Source organism: Oncorhynchus tshawytscha, linkage group LG22, assembly GCF_018296145.1.
Source record: "Oncorhynchus tshawytscha isolate Ot180627B linkage group LG22, Otsh_v2.0, whole genome shotgun sequence".
Classification (NCBI taxonomy): Eukaryota; Metazoa; Chordata; class Actinopteri; order Salmoniformes; family Salmonidae; genus Oncorhynchus; species Oncorhynchus tshawytscha.
In genome coordinates this window covers 23,903,737-23,922,483 of record NC_056450.1, presented here as the reverse complement: position 1 = coordinate 23,922,483, position 18,747 = coordinate 23,903,737, and the positions used below count along the sequence as shown (strand labels likewise).

The 18,747-nt window shown below is 41.1% G+C and overlaps 1 protein-coding gene across 5 annotated transcripts; it reads right to left on the bottom strand.

The window, feature by feature from the left end:
• Window positions 1–8: 8 nt before the first annotated feature.
• Window positions 9–16,554, bottom strand: LOC112222125 (cation channel sperm-associated protein subunit delta). 5 transcript variants are annotated; one of them, XM_042303957.1, is made up of 22 exons: window positions 16,332–16,552; window positions 16,051–16,121; window positions 15,871–15,947; window positions 15,693–15,762; window positions 15,400–15,514; window positions 15,182–15,249; window positions 14,936–15,055; window positions 14,688–14,762; window positions 14,448–14,604; window positions 14,211–14,297; window positions 13,961–14,043; window positions 11,538–11,714; window positions 9,561–9,674; window positions 3,502–3,591; window positions 3,103–3,161; window positions 2,866–2,950; window positions 2,647–2,699; window positions 2,453–2,527; window positions 1,768–1,902; window positions 1,297–1,486; window positions 805–959; window positions 9–570 (listed from the first exon to the last, which is right to left on the bottom strand). In XM_042303957.1, the coding sequence occupies exons 1-22, from the start codon at window positions 16,342–16,344 to the stop codon at window positions 414–416; spliced, it is 2,226 nt and encodes a 741-aa protein (XP_042159891.1). In that variant the 5' UTR covers window positions 16,345–16,552; the 3' UTR covers window positions 9–413. The 5 variants fall into 5 exon arrangements, with proteins under 5 accessions (XP_042159891.1, XP_024240520.2, XP_042159892.1 ...); XM_024384752.2 differs by having other exon boundaries at window positions 16,051–16,126; window positions 16,332–16,551; XM_042303958.1 differs by lacking the exon at window positions 1,297–1,486 and having other exon boundaries at window positions 430–570; window positions 16,051–16,126; window positions 16,332–16,553.
• Between the last annotated feature and the right edge of the window lie 2,193 nt (window positions 16,555–18,747).

The window sequence follows — 18,747 nt, the reverse complement described above, 5'->3', positions numbered from 1 at the left end:
TGATGAAATAATGACTAAAAACATTTTTCTTTATTTCTCAAAACGTTTCATTTTCATCAAACAAAACAAGGAATACATCAAAATAAAGAAAATCAATTAAAAACATAACAAAAGGCAAGACAGGGATCAGTGACTGGCAGAGAACATCCTGAACAGCTCATCACATTTCACGCTGCACAGAGGACATGCGTGTGTTTTCCCTAAGTGTCAACACACAGAGGTGTTCATCCATGAACAATGACAACAATACTTTTGAGTGGGACCCTGGTGCCTGACAACAAACATCTAAACAGAGACAGGTGTTCAACCTTGTGATTTCATAGAACCAGGATCGCACTGTCAACCCATGCATTTCCTGTTTTGGGATGTATTGTGTGTGTGTGTGTGTGTGTGTATGTGTTTGTGTGTCCATCCTATTTTTTGTAATTCCGCTTGCTTAAGAAAAAGCCGATGAGCAGCAGGACCACAAAGATGGCCAGGAAGATGCCCAGTGCCACACAAGAGGGCAGAGGGTGAGGAGGGAACGCCCCATACACATACACACTGAACGTAGTGGTCAGCATGCAGTAGCTGCAGAAACACAGAGACAGTCAATATCATCAGAAATATTACAAGATCAATGAAAATCCAGTTTTAATGTGTACTATAGAATATGTATGTATGTACTGGCTATGTATTATGGGTCTTTTCCAAAATGATATGAAAGTATTCAACTACCGTGTTCAACCTTCAGTTGATGTGCTATACAGCCTGGTAACTAAACGCCCTCCTGAAAGGCTGTTTAGCCTCCTAGTCCACACTGACCTGTAGCTAGGATCCACCACTATGACTCTGAACACGTACATCCCGTTGTAGTTGGGAAACAAGACTCTGTTTCTTGTGCCCATGTTGAGGACCTGATACTGGGCTTCTGGGTCAGTGAGGGGCGGACCATCAGAATCCTTGCAGCTCTTATAATTCTTAACCAGGAAGAGGAGAAAGATAAACCCCACTGAGAAATTATGCTCGGTAGCCAGGTACAAATCAAGCAGAGGGATGAATGTATGCAATCTTAATGAGAGGACAAGGGTAATGTATCGACATTTGATAAGTTTATGAATATGTTTGAGGAATATTAAATTACATTGTTGTAAATAGAGCTAGATAAGTTCCACCCTCAGGATACAGGCTATATGATTATGGTTACAGTGCAAGGAGCCTCTAGTCTACAGTGCTGTGTTAACAAATTCCTATCAACCATTATTGACTAGTGATAAAGTATGAATTCAATTGAATTGTTCTAGAATGTGTACATACATTCCTGGTCCAGGCAGTGTTTGGGTTAGGTTGATATTTCTGCTGGCTCAGCAGAGAGGTCCAGTTCTGGGGCTGGGAGACGCACTTGGCCTCCTCGACCGACTGGAGGTACTGGTAGTTATACATGCCGTTCACTTCGAACAGCACAAAGTCAGCGCTCACCTGCTCCACAAACTCATTACCGTTCCAGCTGCAAAGGGTCAGGGCGAGTTTGGAGGTACTGGTAGTTATGCATGCCATGTTCACCTGCTCTAGAAAAGGCTGTGTGGTGGGTTGGCACTGGCATTGTTGCTCTGTGATGGAGTGCCATGATGTTCTATGGTCTTTGTGTGTGTGTCATGTAGTTATATCAAGGGTCTGTCTGAACTCCACTTCACAGAGACGACAGGTTTCTTACACTGAACGTTCTTCAGTAACAGCTGTTAAGGGGTTGCCCATGTGTGTATTTTGTGGGTTTTGTGGGTCACTCACAGCTCCAGGGAGGGTATCCAGGGGGTGTCGTGATAGACCAGTAAGGGGCAGAAGTAGTCTGTGATGCTGTAGGAGATGTGCAGGTCACTGGAGGCAGAGCCAGGCCGGAACAGGTGCTGAGGGTCATACACAGCTCTCAGAGAAGGAGATGAAGGAGGAAGAGGATAATGAGAGGAATACTAGTCGTTTTAACTGACATGACACAAATATATATAATATATAATAATATCCTTCTTAGAACTCTGTGATACCTTACTTGGGGCAAGGCTTAAAGGTAGACTCAGCGATATGACGTAGGTGCACCCAAGTAAACAGCATAGGGGGTCAATTTCCGCAACAACTAAGCGTAACGCTAAACTCCCCCAGTTTTGGTCCCATACCTCCAACGCTCTAACAGCGTGACGCGAACGCATGCACATGCGCAGATACTGTGTGTGAACATGTGGGAGCAAAGTCTTGCATCTTGCTCATCGCAATATCTGCGCTGCTGCTCGTGGCAACGTTATTTAGCTGAATCTACCTTTTATGTTCCACGAATGGTAAAGTACAATACTCTACTTTGGCATTACAAGCATATTTTTATAGAACAGATCATATGTTGATTAAACATCTCTATGAACCATGATAGTCTAAAATCTAGATCCAGCAGTGCTCTGTGTGTCACAGCCCCGTCCGCAGAACCTACTTGGGGATGACGTAAGAGAAGTTGTCCTGAAGCTGCTCTTGAGTGAACGTGCCTTTAGTGCAAGTGGTTATGTCCCTGTGGCAAAAACAATAATGACATAAAGAACCAATGAGTTTGGACACTCAGATCTTACAGTAGAATATTTCAGAAATGTTTTGAAAATAGGGAATACGGCATGAGAATTTATCCCTCACTTAAGAACTCGGGTATGCTTTCCAGGAGGGCATCCAATGAGAATGTGAGCTTTCTAAAACGGGAAAAAGAACAACAAACAATGTTAATATAATAGTAGCTACGTAATGCCACACTGGAGGGCCATAGCCTTTTCTGTAAACCGTGAGGACAAACTAACATGTCCCTTTGATGTTAACTCATACACATTGTTGTGACTGTTAGAGGGCTGTGTTTCTGACCAGGGGGTTGAAGTCTTTGCAGGACACGTTTCTTCCCATCAGGTCTACTGCCACTGTGGAGAGGCTGCCTTTACGTAGACTGGAACTGACCCATAGAAAACACTACACGTCAGCAACAGGAACAAACAGCACCCTCTGCTGGAGAGACCACTGTCCTCTGCTGGAGACTACTGCCCTCACCAGCTAAAACTCCTTGCCAATTTGCCATCTACTGAACATTTGAGAATGCATTCTTACCTTGGCTTCAGGGTTCCGTCTGCTGCCTCCATAAAGAACAACTGCTTCAGTTCAATGTCCTGCCATTCAAAATACAGTATGTTAGAAATGGAAACACTCCCCCCCACCGCCCGTGCCACATTTTATACTGTGTCCAGCACCGTATAAAACTGTGTCCAGCACCGTATAAAACTGTGTCCAGCACCGTATAAAACTGTGTCCAGCACCGAATTGAAAGCTAGACAGTCAGGGAGCATAGGAAATTCTAAAAATGATTGATAGAGGACAATTTTTTGCCAATTTTGATAGCGAGGAAATATAACACATTTTCAGTGCGGCCCTCCAGACCTCTTTGAAGACAGAATGTGGCCCCCAGGGCAAAATGAGTGTGACACCCCTGGTCTAGTGATTCAGTTGTACCAGGCGGTATTTCTTGGTGCCCTCCGTAGTAATGCCGTCCTCTACACACTTCTCATCTAAGGACAGAAGCTTAGACTCTGTAACTGTCACCTGGTCACACACAAGAGGAGAACAAGGACACAGTTCAGATTCATTCATTGTATTTGCATGACAACAGTAGCACAGATCTGGGACCAGAATACTGGGAAATCCACGGTGAAGTTAGATTTTTTTATTTAAAAAAATTAAATATTCAAAACATAACAATATAACAAAACAATATACTTGCAGTGAAGCCGCTCAACAACTACATCATACCAGTCATCCAACACTCCCATTCAGTGCGACACACAGAAGCATCCAGAGTGAATGCCCTGCTCAAGAGCACCTTGACAGAACTCCCACCAGGCCAAAAAACATGAACCCGAACCCTGCAAGATCCCCCCACAGTTCCCCAATAGCAGTCTCTCAACCATTCAAGACCCCTCCCACAGCCCCCCCCCAAGAAAAAAGAAATTCCCACCAGGTCAATTTTTTATTTATTCCATTCCCCACCCCCAAGAACCCCCAATGCACCAACAACCAAGAGAATGAACTAAAGAAAAAAAAGAAAAAGACAGAAGAAAACAGCAAACAACAATGCAAAAAAATAAATAATAATAATTTAAAACAAGGACAACTAAAATCAGAACAGCAATGCCAACTGTATATGTTTGTGTGCATGTCTGGCACTATTAGAATGCAAATTAATTACTTAAAAATCATACAATGTGATTTTCTGGATTTTTGTTTTAGATTCCGTCTCTCACAGTTGAAGTGTACCTATGATAAAAATTACAGACCTCTACATGCTTTGTAAGTAGGAAAACCTGCAAAATTGGCAGTGTATCAAATACTTGTTCTCCCCACTGTATGTGTGTGTTCTTGTATGCGTTTATTTGAATGAGAGTGTGTGTATATGTACGTGTACAAACACCTGCACAGCATCAGCCTCAGGGCAAATCCGGCATTAGCTGTAAAAACACTGCCCCTCAGTGTCATTCAAACTTACTTTTTATTATGTTTTACTTTGACTTTATTTTATATACTTTTATCTTTGATCATCATTCTATCTCCCGCACAGCAACTCCACTCCCACTTGTCTCCAATTCCACATCCCAACCCTCAGTTTCCCTCAGCCCATCCCATCTATCTCTGCTACGACCACATCGGGTTTCTACGCAACACATATCTTTCAACTATGCTGTGATGTTTAACGTACAATTTCAATCTATCCAATTGAATAGAATCCAGAGATTGCGAGTTGACGATAAATACTTCTACTAAGAGTATTAGTATATTAGAAATTGACTGACCCGGGCTCTCCAGATCTCCTAACAGTACTATTTTTAGGGTCAATTTTTAGATCAATGCTATGCATTTTCAGCCATTCCTGAACCTGAGACCAGAAACAGGCTACCTGAGGGCAATACCAAAATAAATGGTCTATTGATTCTGTATCCTCACAACAAACTCTGCAGACCTTCAATGATTTTATGCCCAAATATTCAACATTTTGTTGGTGGCAAGAATTCCTTATACTAATTTTAGCTGAAAAGCACAATGTCTTGAATCTTGCATTGTTTTATATATCAACTCACACACCCTGTACCATGGAATCGGTACATCAAAAATCTCTTCCCAACTACTATAAATGAAACGGGTATACTTTCCTATTTATGCTATTTTTATTCCTCCGCCCATTTTGATCCTTTATATTGGGCAGACAGACCAGTTCCGTACCTCCTCCCGCTGCCACCTGCCTCCTTCATTTTGGGGGGAATGCTGTAAAAAATTGGTTGTAACTCTTGGATTGAGTAGACCTTTCCGTACAATTCTGATAACTCCATGAAAGACATAAATCTACCATTCCAATTTACAATATCATTTAAGAACAAAATACCCTATCCAAACATCTCTCATAAATACAGGTATTTTATCAACCAGCACATTTGAGTTCAGCCATAATATCTGTTGTAATATTTGTTTTATCTTTTCAGGGAGATGAAATTGAAACTGTAGCCAGCTCTGCAATGCTTGTTTGAAAAAGTGAGATACTTTGAAAAAAGTATCATTTTCAATTAATCGAAAATGAGAAACGCAAAAAAGCTATTTTTAAACAATGGATGAACTTTTCAAAGTAATCTACCATTTAGGGTTCAAGTAAAACTTTTGAATAAGTGAAGCTTTTAGAGAGGTTTAGGGCTTTTATATTTAAAATCTCAACCCACCCAATTCATATTCATTATATAGATAGGCACGTTTTATTTTATCCGGTTTAGCGTCCCAGATAAAGCTAAATATTTTTGATCAAATGATTTGAAAAACGAATTATCAGGAGTAGGCAGCGCCATAAGTAAGTGAGTAAACTGAGATATGACTAAGGAGTCAATCAGGGCAATTTTTCCAAAAATAGACAGGTATTTACCCATCCATGGTTGCAGGATCTTGTCAATGTTTACAAGTTTTCTATTGAAATTCATTGTGGAGAGCTTATTTATATATTTTGTGATATAAATACCAAGTATGTCTACTTCACCATCAGCCCATTTTATAGGTAAACTGCAGGGTAATGTAAAAGTTGTATTTTTTAAAGATCCAATACGTAACATTGTTCACAGAAAGGTTATCTAGATCTTCAATGAGATATTGCAGGGATCTAGCTTACGGACATAATATAAAACTTGAGTCATCGGCATACATGGACACCTTTGTTTTAATGCATTGGATTTCTAATCTTCTAATGTTGTTATTGGATCTGATTTTAATAGCTAGCATTTCGATAATGAATAGATATGGTGACAGCGGACACCCTTGTTTAACTCCTCTTGACAATTCCAAACTCTCTGAGAAGTAGCCGTTATTTACTATTTTACACTATTTTTTTGCTATACATTACTTTTACCCATTTTATAAGAGAATTACCGAAATTGAAAAATTCCAGGTGTTTATAAATAAAATCCAGTCTTATTTTATCAAATGCATTTTCAAAATCTGCTATAAATACCAGGCCTGGCTTCTTATATGTTTCATGATGCGCAATTATTTCTAGTAGTTGTCGTATTTTATCTCCAATGTATCGTCCACGTAAAAAACCTGATCAGGATGAACAATACCTGGTAAAATCCTTTTAATTCTGACTGCTATGCATTTCACTAGTATTTTTGCATCACAACATTGAAGTGTAAAGGGCCTCCAGTTTTTTATATTTGCCATCTGGGTCTTGTTTTAATAATAGAAAAACCAGACCTTCCTGCTGAGTACCTGACAGACTACCATTTCTACAGGAGTAGTTAAAACAGTCTAACAATGGAGCTTTTAGTATATTAAAAAGGCTTGATTTACCTCTACCGGTATGCCATCAAGCCCTGGAGTTTTTCCAGACGTAAAAGATTTAATAGCCTCAAAACGTTTTTCCTATGTAATTTGGCCTTCGCACTGATCTTTCTGTACATTTGTTAATTTTCCATTTTTTTAATATGATTATATTATATTATCTTATTGTCATCTTCATTTAGTGGGAGAGGAAAAGATGGAAAAGAGAACACCTGCCTAAAATAATTAGCTTCCTCTTATAAAATATAAGTTGGAGAATCATAGATGACTCCGTCTTCAGTAACGAGTTTCTGCAAATTATTTTTGTTAGTGTTCCTGTACTGGAGATTCCGGAAAAATGTTGTGCATTTTTCTCCATATTCCACCCAGTTTGCTTTATTTTTGTAATAGATTACATTAGATCGTTCTTGAATAAGTTCCTCAGGTTCTTTTTTTTCTTCTAACTTATTTTGTATCTCTGTAGTATCGTTTTTATTGTTGTCTACCTGTGTTGTAAGTTCATGGATTTCCCTTGTTAGTCTTGTCTCTTTAGCAAGAAACTGCTTTTTACATTTTTATTATTGATGAATATTGAATTGAACATTTAAAGGTATCCCAAACAATAAGGGGATTTGCTGAACCTATATTATAATGGAAAAATTCAGTTATAAATTATTTTGTCTTAGTTAAAAAATAAGTTGTCCTCCAGTAAACTTAGATTACATTTCTAATATCCCCGTCCACGTGGAAAATCTATTTCTAATCTAATTCTATCTCCTATTAAAACTTTTTTTTATACCCCTTTTTCTCCCAATTTCGTGGTATCCAATTGTTAGTAGCTACTATCTTCGCTACAACTCCCGTACGGGCTCGGGAGAGACGGAGGTTGATGAGACAAGGATATCCCTACCGGCCAAACCCTCCCTAACCCGGACGACGCTAGGCCAATTGTGCGTCGCCCCATGGACCTCCCGGTTACGGTTACGCCGGTTACGACATAGCCTGGGCACGAACCCAGAGTCTCTGGTGGCACAGCTGGCGCTGCAGTACAGTGCCCTTAACCACTGCGCCACCCGGGAGGCCTCTATTAAAACTTTTTTAACCTTTTATGCAAGAGAGAAAGAGACAAGAAAGTAGTCAAGACGACTAGCTTGATCAAGTCTCCTCCATGTATATCTCACTAGGTAAGGGTTTTTTAGTCTCCCAATACCCACTATTTTTAATGTGTCCATAATATTCGTGATTTCCTTAAGGGCACGGTGATGATAGTTTGTAGAGTGATTACCTTTACATTGAAGTATTTGAAGTATTTTGAAGTATTTTAAGTATTTAACAGTGTGTTATAGTCTCCTACCATAATGATTTGATCATTTGTTGCCTGTAAGTTCAATAAATTGTTAGAAATGTGTTCAAAGAAGTGTGGATCATCCTGATTTGGACCATATAGATTAAAGAGCCAAATCTCTTTTCGTCCACTTTCATATTCAAAAGGATCCACCTTCCTTGCGCATCATTATTGACTATTTTCACATTCAGATTGAAATTTTTGTTAATTAATATCATCACACCTTTTGAGTTCCTTTGTCCATGACAGAAAAAAATTCACCACCCCATTCCTTTTGCCACGCAACTTCATCTAAGGATGTAGAGTGAGTTTCCTGTAAACAGTATATGCTATATTCCTTTTCTTTTAGCCATGTAAAGACTGATCTTTTTTTATAATCTGCTAAATCGTTACAATTATAACTGGCTATACTTATTTCACCCCTTACCATAACTAGATACTATTCTCAGTCTAAATTGACCATAATTAGTGCTTCTAAAGTTACTGCCATCAGAGGTATTATGACGGTCAAAACTAGAGCTTTCAAATGTCTGATATTTAGAATTCAAGAAATAGGTTCGAGCAGTATATTTGTTTTAATCCCTTGCCTGTTTGCCTGTGAGCCAATGCCACACGTTAGAAAATTGAGACAAGATATTATGTGTGTAGAAAATCTGAGTAGGTTGATGTGTATGATATTGCATGTGATTTATTGAGAGTGTGTACAATGTCTGTATAAGAGTAAGACTATAATGTGTGATGTCCAAATAAATAATAACTCCGCAGAATTTTCATGGTTGAGTGTCTATGTGTGTAACATGTAGTGCGTATAGCCTTAATATTCATGATGATAATTGTAATCCATATCGTATCACCCTCATAGTTGCATCATAATTATCTTTAACATCATTGAAAAACACATCCCAGCATTTCCATAGCAACTGACGTTTCACATGATCATGAAAGAGACCTTGCATTACTCTAGAGACGACTTCACTACAGTACAAATGTATTCCATACAATACCTTATTATTCCCCAATGCACCTATTCTGATATATTCCCCTTGCTTGTTGTAAACGTATATAAACTTGTAGACAAATACATAAAAAAGATAGACAAACAATAAACACATTAAATTATAAAACAGTTCTTGACAATAGAGGGAGAGAAGAGAAAATAGAGAGATTGAGAGAAGAGAGCGAGATCAGGTGTGTGTGTGTGTATAAGTCTGTATGTGTAAGCGAGCATGTAAATGAGTACGTGTGTGTTCATATCCACTTCATAATGTTCAGATATTTTTACAGTTCCCATACTTTCTTTTTTTCCGTAACCTGAAGTCCGTGTAGAATTTAGTACAGCCTGGTGCTATGGAGCTGTCTCAGAAGTTTATGAACCTCTTACCAGGGGGAAGAATTTGCAAAGAGGTGATGGGATGTAGACAGCAGACAGGTGGACGGTGCTGCCCATGTCGATGTAGAAGAGCTCCCCTGCAAACGTGCTGTGGAACTGCTCCACCTGGAGTGAGAAGAGAATAATGCCTACGTCTCAGATGACACATTATTCTCTATGTACTCATGTTTTCTTCTGGATTAAAAAGGGGTTTAGGTGGTGGGCGTGGCTATGGGTGCGGTCGGCCCATCAATTTCCTGCAATTCTACACGTTTATCCATGGAGCTGAGAAATGTTCTATATATTTTTTGGTACCACTTTTTTCGTGATATCCAATTGGTAGTTACAGTCTTGTCCCATTGCTGCAACTCCTGAACGGACTCAAGAGAGGCAAAGATCGAGAGCCATGCGTCCTCCGAAACAGGAGCCTATGTGTGTAACATGTAGTGCGTATAGCCTTAATATTCATTGCTTCCTGACACACTGCTCGCTTAACCCGGAAACCAGCCGCACCAATGTGTCAGAGGAAACACCGTACAGCTGGCGACCGAAGTCAGCGTGCATGCACCAGGCCACCATAACCATAACGAGTCGCTAGAGCACAATGGGACAAGAACATCCCAGCCAGCCAAACCCTCCCCCGGACGACGCTGGGCCAATTGTGTGCTGCCTCATGGGTCTCCCGGTCGCGCCGGCTGCGACACAGCCCGGGATCGAACCCGGCTCTATAGTGACACCTTGCAATTTTAAAACAAATTTTCTATGATGCTACATACTATGCCACGGAGCTGAGCGAAATATATATATTGTTTACCTAATTTCCTGTAATTCTATGCACTTTGCTATGGCTAAGGCTGTCATAATTTATATATATATTTTTTATCTCAAACATCCTTTCTTAATTGAAAAGTAATCTAAGAAGTAATCTAGTTTTTGTAAAGTATCTTTAATCTGATTAAAATAGTTTGCTGGTAATGTAACCAGGTTTTTTTTTCTGGATCGGAGGGGTGGCAGAGGGCGTGGCAATGGGAACGGTAGCTGCTGCCGAATTTTGGATAACATTTTTGAGATCCCCATTTTGGTGGGGTGGGGGGGTTTATAACAATTTTTGCTTTTCTCCATGGATCTGAGATCTAGAAAAATCTGTTTTAAAGTTAATTTCCTGCAATTGTACACATTTTGCCATGGAGCAAAGACAACATTTTGTAGTTTCAAAGCTAATATCCAGGTATTCTATGCATTTTGACATGGCTAATGCTGTGTTCTGTTGCTCAAACTTAATAAATCAAGTCAAATTAAATCAAATTTTATTTGTCACATACACATGGTTAGCAGATGTTAATGCGAGTGTAGCGAAATGCTTGTACAGGAACAATGGTGGCCCTCTTGAAGCATGTGGGAACAGCAGACTGGTATAGGGATTGATTGAATATGTCCGTAAACACACCGGCCAGCTGGTCTGCGCATGCTCTGAGGGCGCGGCTGGGGATGCCGTCTGGGCCTGCAGCCTTGCGAGGGTTAACACGTTTAAATGTCTTACTCACCTCGGCTGCAGTGAAGGAGAGTGAAGGAGAGTCCGCATAATAACAAAATCTTTACTGTTAAATTAATTGTTTTTGGAATTCTCAATTCCCCTGACTGTTTAGCTTTTATCGTGGTGATTATTAGTTCTCAAAGATCATATTATTTAAAAAAATATATAGGTCCATTATCTTTTCTACATACTTTATATTTGGTTTAAGTCGTTTAAGTTTACACTGAAGGTGTTTTTCCATCCCAAAAATGTATTTCAATTAATTTTTCCCAGTTTGGACTTAGGACTCCCCCCCAAAAAAGGCTTAGACAGCCCGCCCAGGGGTATCTACGGCAGAAAGATCTCTGGTACTGTATGTTGGGGAATAGGGTGTAATTTGCAGATTTGACATTTGTTTTGTCTCTCTACATAGAGAATGTGATGCGTCATTTGTCATGTAGTTTGTCTTCACTCACTGGGCAGGACTGAACGGGTGGTGTGGTACGTGTTAGCTCCTGCTGGACAATGATAACCTTATGGTCAAAGTCCACCCCTATAAGCAGCAGGTCCTCACGGGCTTGGATCATCATCAGGTCCCCATAGTCACTGAACAGCATCAGGTTGTCCTTGGACAGGTCAATGACAGACGCAAACTGAAACAGGCAGGCAGACACAGGATAGTACAATAGATTATAATACAGGACAGCTCTCTGTTACTGACAGTGGACTTATCTATCCAGTCAAGACCATAGATATCATTTTGTACAATAATACATAAGGAGTTCACCCACGCTGCCCAGTGTGGGTGAAAATGCGCTTTGGTCATGAAATGTCACTTCCTTATGTTATAAAATACATTTTTACAAAGACAAATATGATTCTTCATGTTCTGACTCGTTAAGTGGGGTCTTTCTCTAACATATCATTTACATTATATCCAAAAAGTCAGATTTCGTAACCTAATACACGTCTGCAAAGTTGTTTCCGTGGGTTGCAAAAAGCAAAATTAGCATAAAACAAGCTGAATTAAATGTAAAAGGCTTTAAAAATAAAGATCTTGCGGTACACTCAGTGCTCTGTTGACATTTCACAAAGATACGCTCGTTTTTTACAGATTTATTTAAAAAAAATAAGAGACATTTTGCATTAATATGAAAAGCGTGTATTGCTTTGTATTTATGACCATACTACACGTCATGTCTCAAAATCTATATATATCTTACCTCTATATTGTATTATGTCCTCCGGATTTGAGAAGAAAGACGACGAGTTCAACTGTGAGCCTGTCAGTTAGCTGTAATTCTAGCACAGCATCCAGTCTAGCTGACGCAATGGAATTTCCCTGATTTTTAGCCACTTTTTTTCTCTGGCCACCATTGACTTAATCACTATACTTCTGGCCATCCTACAAGGCTAAAAACTGCAATAACTTTTGAACTTATAATGATAGAGACATAGGTTTGGAGCATTGGTTTTATTAGAGGAGTATCTACACAATTAGCATATTTAGCATTATTTTACCCATTGATCAAAACATGTGTTTTGGATTGGACACCCTATAATACATGTGTAATATACAGTCCTACAGTGTATACAGTATGTATGACAACACTGGTCAGGACTCAGAAGATCTCACTACCACTAAAGGGATTTCAGAACTTGAAGCAGTTGCAATTGAGTTGCACTAAATGAAAGCAGTTGCACAACATTGTGAGGGTGGCAGGTAGCCTGTGGGGGTGGTAGGTAGCCAAGCGGCCCAGCAACCGGGGAAATGCCCGTTTGAATCCCAGCTCTGTAAAATCTGGTGCGGAGTGAGCAAGCAACCAGAGGGTTGCTGGGATCACCTAGATACCACTGGCTGTTGTTGTGCCCTTGAGCAAGGCACTTAACCTGCTATAATTGCTCCAGAGGGGCTGCACTGCGACTGACCCATTGTGTCTTGGGGGGTTGGGTTGTGAGCATAAAGACACATTTCCATTCTCTACTAATCTTAAAAAAGCTACATGTAGAATTTTAGAATTGTAATTTCAGAAAATGTCCATAACATATCAATTTATTTTATCAATTTATTTTTTACCCCGTTTTCTCCCCAATTTTGTGGTATCCAAGTGGTAGTTACAGTCTTGTCTCATCGCTGCAACTCCCGTACAGACTCGGGAGAGGCGAAGGTCGAGAGCCATGCGTCCTCCGAAACACAACCCAAACATGCTGCACTGCTTCTTGACACAATGCCCACTTAACCCGGAAGCCAGCCGCACCAATGTGTCTGAGGAAACACTGTGCACCTGGCGACCGTGCACTGCGCCCAGCCCACCACAGGAGTCGCTAGTGTGCAATGAGACAAGGACATCCCTGCTGGCCAAACCCTGCCCTAACCCGGACGACGCTGGGCCAATTGTGCACCACCCCATGGGTCTCCCGGTCGCGGCCAGCTGCAACTGAGCCTGGACTCAAACCCAGAATCTCTAGTGGCACAGCTAGCACTGCGATACAGTGCCTTAGACCACTGTGCCACTCGGGAGGAGTCCATAACATATCTGCAGTAATAGTGGAATTATAGTGTTTCATAATTATTTTCACACAATAAAATTATTTTGGGCCAATACAAAATCACATTCTAAAATGCAGACTTTATATTTGACAACCGAATAGGGTAAGGAAACATTGTGCCATCAAAATTGCTGTGAAATATATTTTCAATGTGGATGAAAATTAAAGTAAAATAGCCATGTTACAGGGAAATGGGATGCGGGGGAGTTGTTTGGAATGCAGTCTAGTTGTTGCAATTCATCTAGCTTCCACATGGGTGAGCCATTCTATATGTAGCACCTTTAATATGAACAGTACATGTTAATTACATGCTGTATGTACGGTAAGTATATACATCCTGAATACTTACCTTTACTGTAGTTGCCTCCAGTCCAGCCCTGCCATAATACAGTACCCCGTCGCTGGTGAGAACAGCCATCGCACCGTTGTCGTCTAACCATACACAAGAGGGAGGATTCAGTGGTACCATATTGGTTTAGTATAATTTACAACACACACACATCTGAGTGATTTAGTCGTGACATTGTTTTAGTCTAATTTATGACACATGAAGAAGTGAGCACACACACTCACACACATAGATGTCAAGTAGATATTACCTGTTGCCACCTGTAAAATGGTGACTTTAGGAGGCGGGAGGGTGGCATTCTCTTCTCCCATAATGTACACTGGCACAATCACAATGCCTGAAAACCAAAATAGACATTAAGACATGTCAGAACAGTGAAACTAAATAATATTCTTTGGTCACCCACTGGTTTTCTTTAAATGGACTAATATCACAAGAAGAATCCAGCATCATGCAAGGGGACCCTTAGATGGTGATTTTGTAATACCATGGTTGGGTGAGTAGAGCAGCATGTGTGGGGACCAGATGATGAGGTGGCCTCTCATGCCTGCTGGCTGGATCACATGGATGCTGGACAGTGGGTCTCGCATGGGGTGATTGTCTGTCTGTACCGAACGATTTCCGGAAATGTGCCGGAAAGAAAACTACCACACATTTTACAGCTGGTACACTGATCATGTCTGTGATTATTTGGTGACTTCAGAAAGGGCTGTGGTCAATCTCTCACCTTTCTTTGGTTGTCTGCTAACATAGCCACGATGCTTGACACAGTGGGCATGTTGAATACCCCTATGATAAATTCCTGTGAAATGAGAGTGATGAGAGTTGGCTTTTGGGGTGCTGCTGACTTTTTATGCTTAGACCTGAGGACTATGAACCTCAATGATTTTGCATAAGTTTGATTTCTACGGTTAACTTCAAATAAATGTAAAATAACTTTGAGATGACACTGACTGACAGAGTATCCAAGCTCACCGTTGCCTTGGGGGCCATAGGGAGGTTAAAAAAGGAATTGCCTCCATTCGAGGACATGTAGACCTGTTGGTCGTCAAGAACACTCCCCAGATTGTACAGCAGAACACAAGAGCTCACATCCTGTTGACAAAAAAACCCAAGACACAACACATCACACAGCCATTCACAGTAGTCTAAAACAACTGTTGAACATACTACAGTGACACACATGTTTGCTGAGAGAAAATATTTAGCTGTGGAGTTTACCATGCAGGCCTTGTCTTTGCTGAAGCAGCACTGTAGTGCAGATACAGTAGACACCATGGATTTCACTCCTGAAACAAGAGATCTGTGATGATCACTGCAGAACAATGGTTTTAATGAGCAGAAAGTAAATTATAAGATGACATTAGGAAACCATTGCACATTATTTTCAATTCAAACTTGATATTTGAGGTGCATGAACATGGTTATATGCTCCAAACCTTGAGCAGGAGTCCATGTCCCTTTAGTTAGAGAGTATAAGTACAACTTTCCGTCGATCACAATTGCAAGGTTGTCCAACACAAAAGCTGCTGAACTCACCGACCCCTGAAGCTTCTACAAATATGAGAAGTTATGAATTTCAATAAACATTAATGAGGCAAGACATCAGTAATAGCTAAAGATAGTGTATTGAAAAGTAGGAGCACAATCTTGTTATAAATTCATGACTATAACAAATTATAGAGATAAGTTACACATCGGTGGGTTGAGGGGAATTTGTACAGAGACTCACACCAGCCCCTTTATATTCGAGTGGAGTGGCTGATTCCTCAAATAATGCCCTGGTAATGAGGATCCACTTCCTGTTATTAGAAATGATAAATGAGGCGGGAACATTTTCAAGAAAACCACTGTGCTAAACAAGGTTGGAAAAAGTTGCAAGCTATCCTAGTAATAGCAAAATGGTTCACCCCATATACAAGGCCAGGCGATTGTCGCAGTGACTTCGAACCAGAACTGGTCGTTTCTTCGCAGAATATAGGAATGTCTGATGAGAAACATTGAGGTGGTTAACTTTATGTTGGCTAGCTAGCTAGCTAGGGGTTAAACAACGGAAGACATTCCCTGTGAATAGAAACATCAAAATTCACCGCAGATGGCGCTTGAATCGATTGATCCTGCCTTTCGACATCTTGTTTGGGTGTGGAAGACCATGGAAAACCTGGACTTTGAATTACAAAATAATAAGGTACAACAAGAGCCTATGTAGTGCAAAACGAGAGAGATCCATTTTCATTTTGGCTATCAATAATAAAGACAGGTCATATTTAGCTAAAATACATTTACAAATAAACATTAGCCTAGCCTAGAGACGAGGCTTGAACTTGGCTGGCTAGCTAGCTATGTTAACTGTTGGGGGGGGTAACGTTACCTGGCTTCTTCATTGGTACAAAATGGCAAAAAGGACATTATTATTATTATTATTATAAAAATGGTTTGGGCATGCGTCCGCCACATTGTTGAATAGTAGTTTTTATGTATGTTAAATTGCCAAGTATTGCTGTTTTGAGTGACTGAGAATGCTCTATACGAGTAACGATCAATCGTTAACTGCCTCGTGGGAGAGATAGAGGAGATGCTGCAACCTGGTCTCAGAGAATTTCGTATTATTGTGTACGTAAATCAGTCACAATTTTGTGCATTTTCCGAATTAAAATTAGAATGATATGTCCCGAATTGTAATTAGTACAATATGTTATAAATCACACAATATTTTACAAATTTGCCTAACGTATTTTGTTACAAATTTCAATTTGTTGTAGCTATCATAAGCAGCTAACGTCTGGCTAAGCAGCTAATGTTGGCTAGGCAGCTAACGTTAGCTAATAGGCTAGGGTTTAGGTTAAGAGTTAGGTTAAAGTGTTATGGTTACGGTTAGCTAAAAGGGTTAGGGGAAGGGTTAGCTGACATGCTAAGTAGTTGTAATGTATACTTAACAAAAATATTAACGCAACATGAAACAATTTCATGTTCATATAAGGAAATCAGTCAATTGAAATAAATTCATTGGGCCCTAATCTATGGATGTAGACCGCATTATCTACCAAGAGAATTCTCTTCGATTATAATCACAGCCGTATATATCCCCCCCCAAGCAGACACATCGATGGCTCTGAACAAACTTTATTTGACTCTTTGCAAACTGGAATCCATTTATCCGGAGGCTGCATTCATTGTAGCTGGGGATTTTAACAAGGCTAATCTGAAAACAAGACTCCCTAAATTTTATCAGCATATCGATTGCGCAACCAGGGGTGGAAAAACCTTGGATCATTGTTACTCTAACTTCCGCGACGCATATAAGGCCTTGCCCCGCCCTCCTTTCGGAAAAGCTGACCACGACTCCATTTTGTTGATCCCTGCCTACAGACAGAAACTAAAACAAGAGGCTCCCACGCTGAGGTCTGTCCAACGCTGGTCCGACCAAGCTGACTCCACACTCCAAGACTGCTTCCATCACGTGGACTGGGATATGTTTCGTATTGCGTCAGATAACAATATTGACGAATACGCTGATTCGGTGTGCGAGTTCATTAGAACGTGCGTTGAAGATGTCGTTCCCATAGCAATGATTAAAACATTCCCTAACCAGAAACCGTGGATTGATGGCAGCATTCGCGTGAAACTGAAAGCGCGAACCACTGCTTTTAATCAGGGCAAGGTGACTGGTAACATGACCGAATACAAACAGTGCAGCTATTCCCTCCGCAAGGCTATCAAACAAGCTAAGCGTCAGTACAGAGACAAAGTAGAATCTCAATTCAACGGCTCAGACACAAGAGGCATGTGGCAGGGTCTACAGTCAATCACGGACTACAAGAAGAAATCCAGCCCAGTCACGGACCAGGATGTCTTGCTCCCAGGCAGACTAAATAACTTTTTTGCCCGCTTTGAGGACAATACAGTGCCACTGACACGGCCTGCAACAAAAACATGCGGACTCTCCTTCACTGCAGCCGAGGTGAGTAAGACCTTTAAACGTGTTAACCCTCGCAAGGCTGCAGGCCCAGACGGCATCCCCAGCCGCGCCCTCAGAGCATGCGCAGACCAGCTGGCCGGTGTGTTTACGGACATATTCAATCAATCCCTATACCAGTCTGCTGTTCCCACATGCTTCAAGAGGGCCACCATTGTTCCTGTTCCCAAGAAAGCTAAGGTAACTGAGCTAAACGACTACCGCCCCGTAGCACTCACTTCCGTCATCATGAAGTGCTTTGAGAGACTAGTCAAGGACCATATCACCGCCACCCTACCTGACACCCTAGACCCACTCCAATTTGCTTACCGCCCAAATAGGTCCACAGACGATGCAATCTCAACCACACTGCACACTCCCCTAACCCATCTGGACAAGAGGAATACCTATGTGAGAATGCTGTTCATCGACTACAGCTCGGCATTCAACACCATAGTACCCTCCAAGCTCGTCATCAAGCTCGAGACCCTGGGTCTCGACCCCGCCCTGTGCAACTGGGTACTGGACTTCCTGACGGGCCGCCCCCAGGTGGTGAGGGTAGGCAACAACATCTCCACCCCGCTGATCCTCAACACTGGGGCCCCACAAGGGTGCGTTCTGAGCCCTCTCCTGTACTCCCTGTTCACCCACGACTGCGTGGCCACGCACGCCAACTCAATCATCAAGTTTGCGGACGACACAACAGTGGTAGGCTTGATTACCAACAACGACGAGACGGCCTACAGGGAGGAGGTGAGGGCCCTCGGAGTGTGGTGTCAGGAAAATAACCTCACACTCAACGTCAACAAAACTAAGGAGATGATTGTGGACT

What these genes read in the sequence shown, in the direction of transcription:
- LOC112222125 (XM_024384752.2), bottom strand. Translation starts at nt 16,417, where the DNA reads ATGTGGCGGACGCATGCCCAAACCATTTTTATAATAATAATAATAATA. An exon ending in TGTACCAATGAAGAAGCCAG is followed by an intron (nt 16,127 to 16,331) that starts GTAACGTTACCC and finishes TGTAATTCAAAG; the next exon opens with TCCAGGTTTTCCATGGTCTT. An exon ending in GACGGAACCCTGAAGCCAAG is followed by an intron (nt 2,951 to 3,102) that starts GTAAGAATGCAT and finishes TCTATGGGTCAG; the next exon opens with TTCCAGTCTACGTAAAGGCA.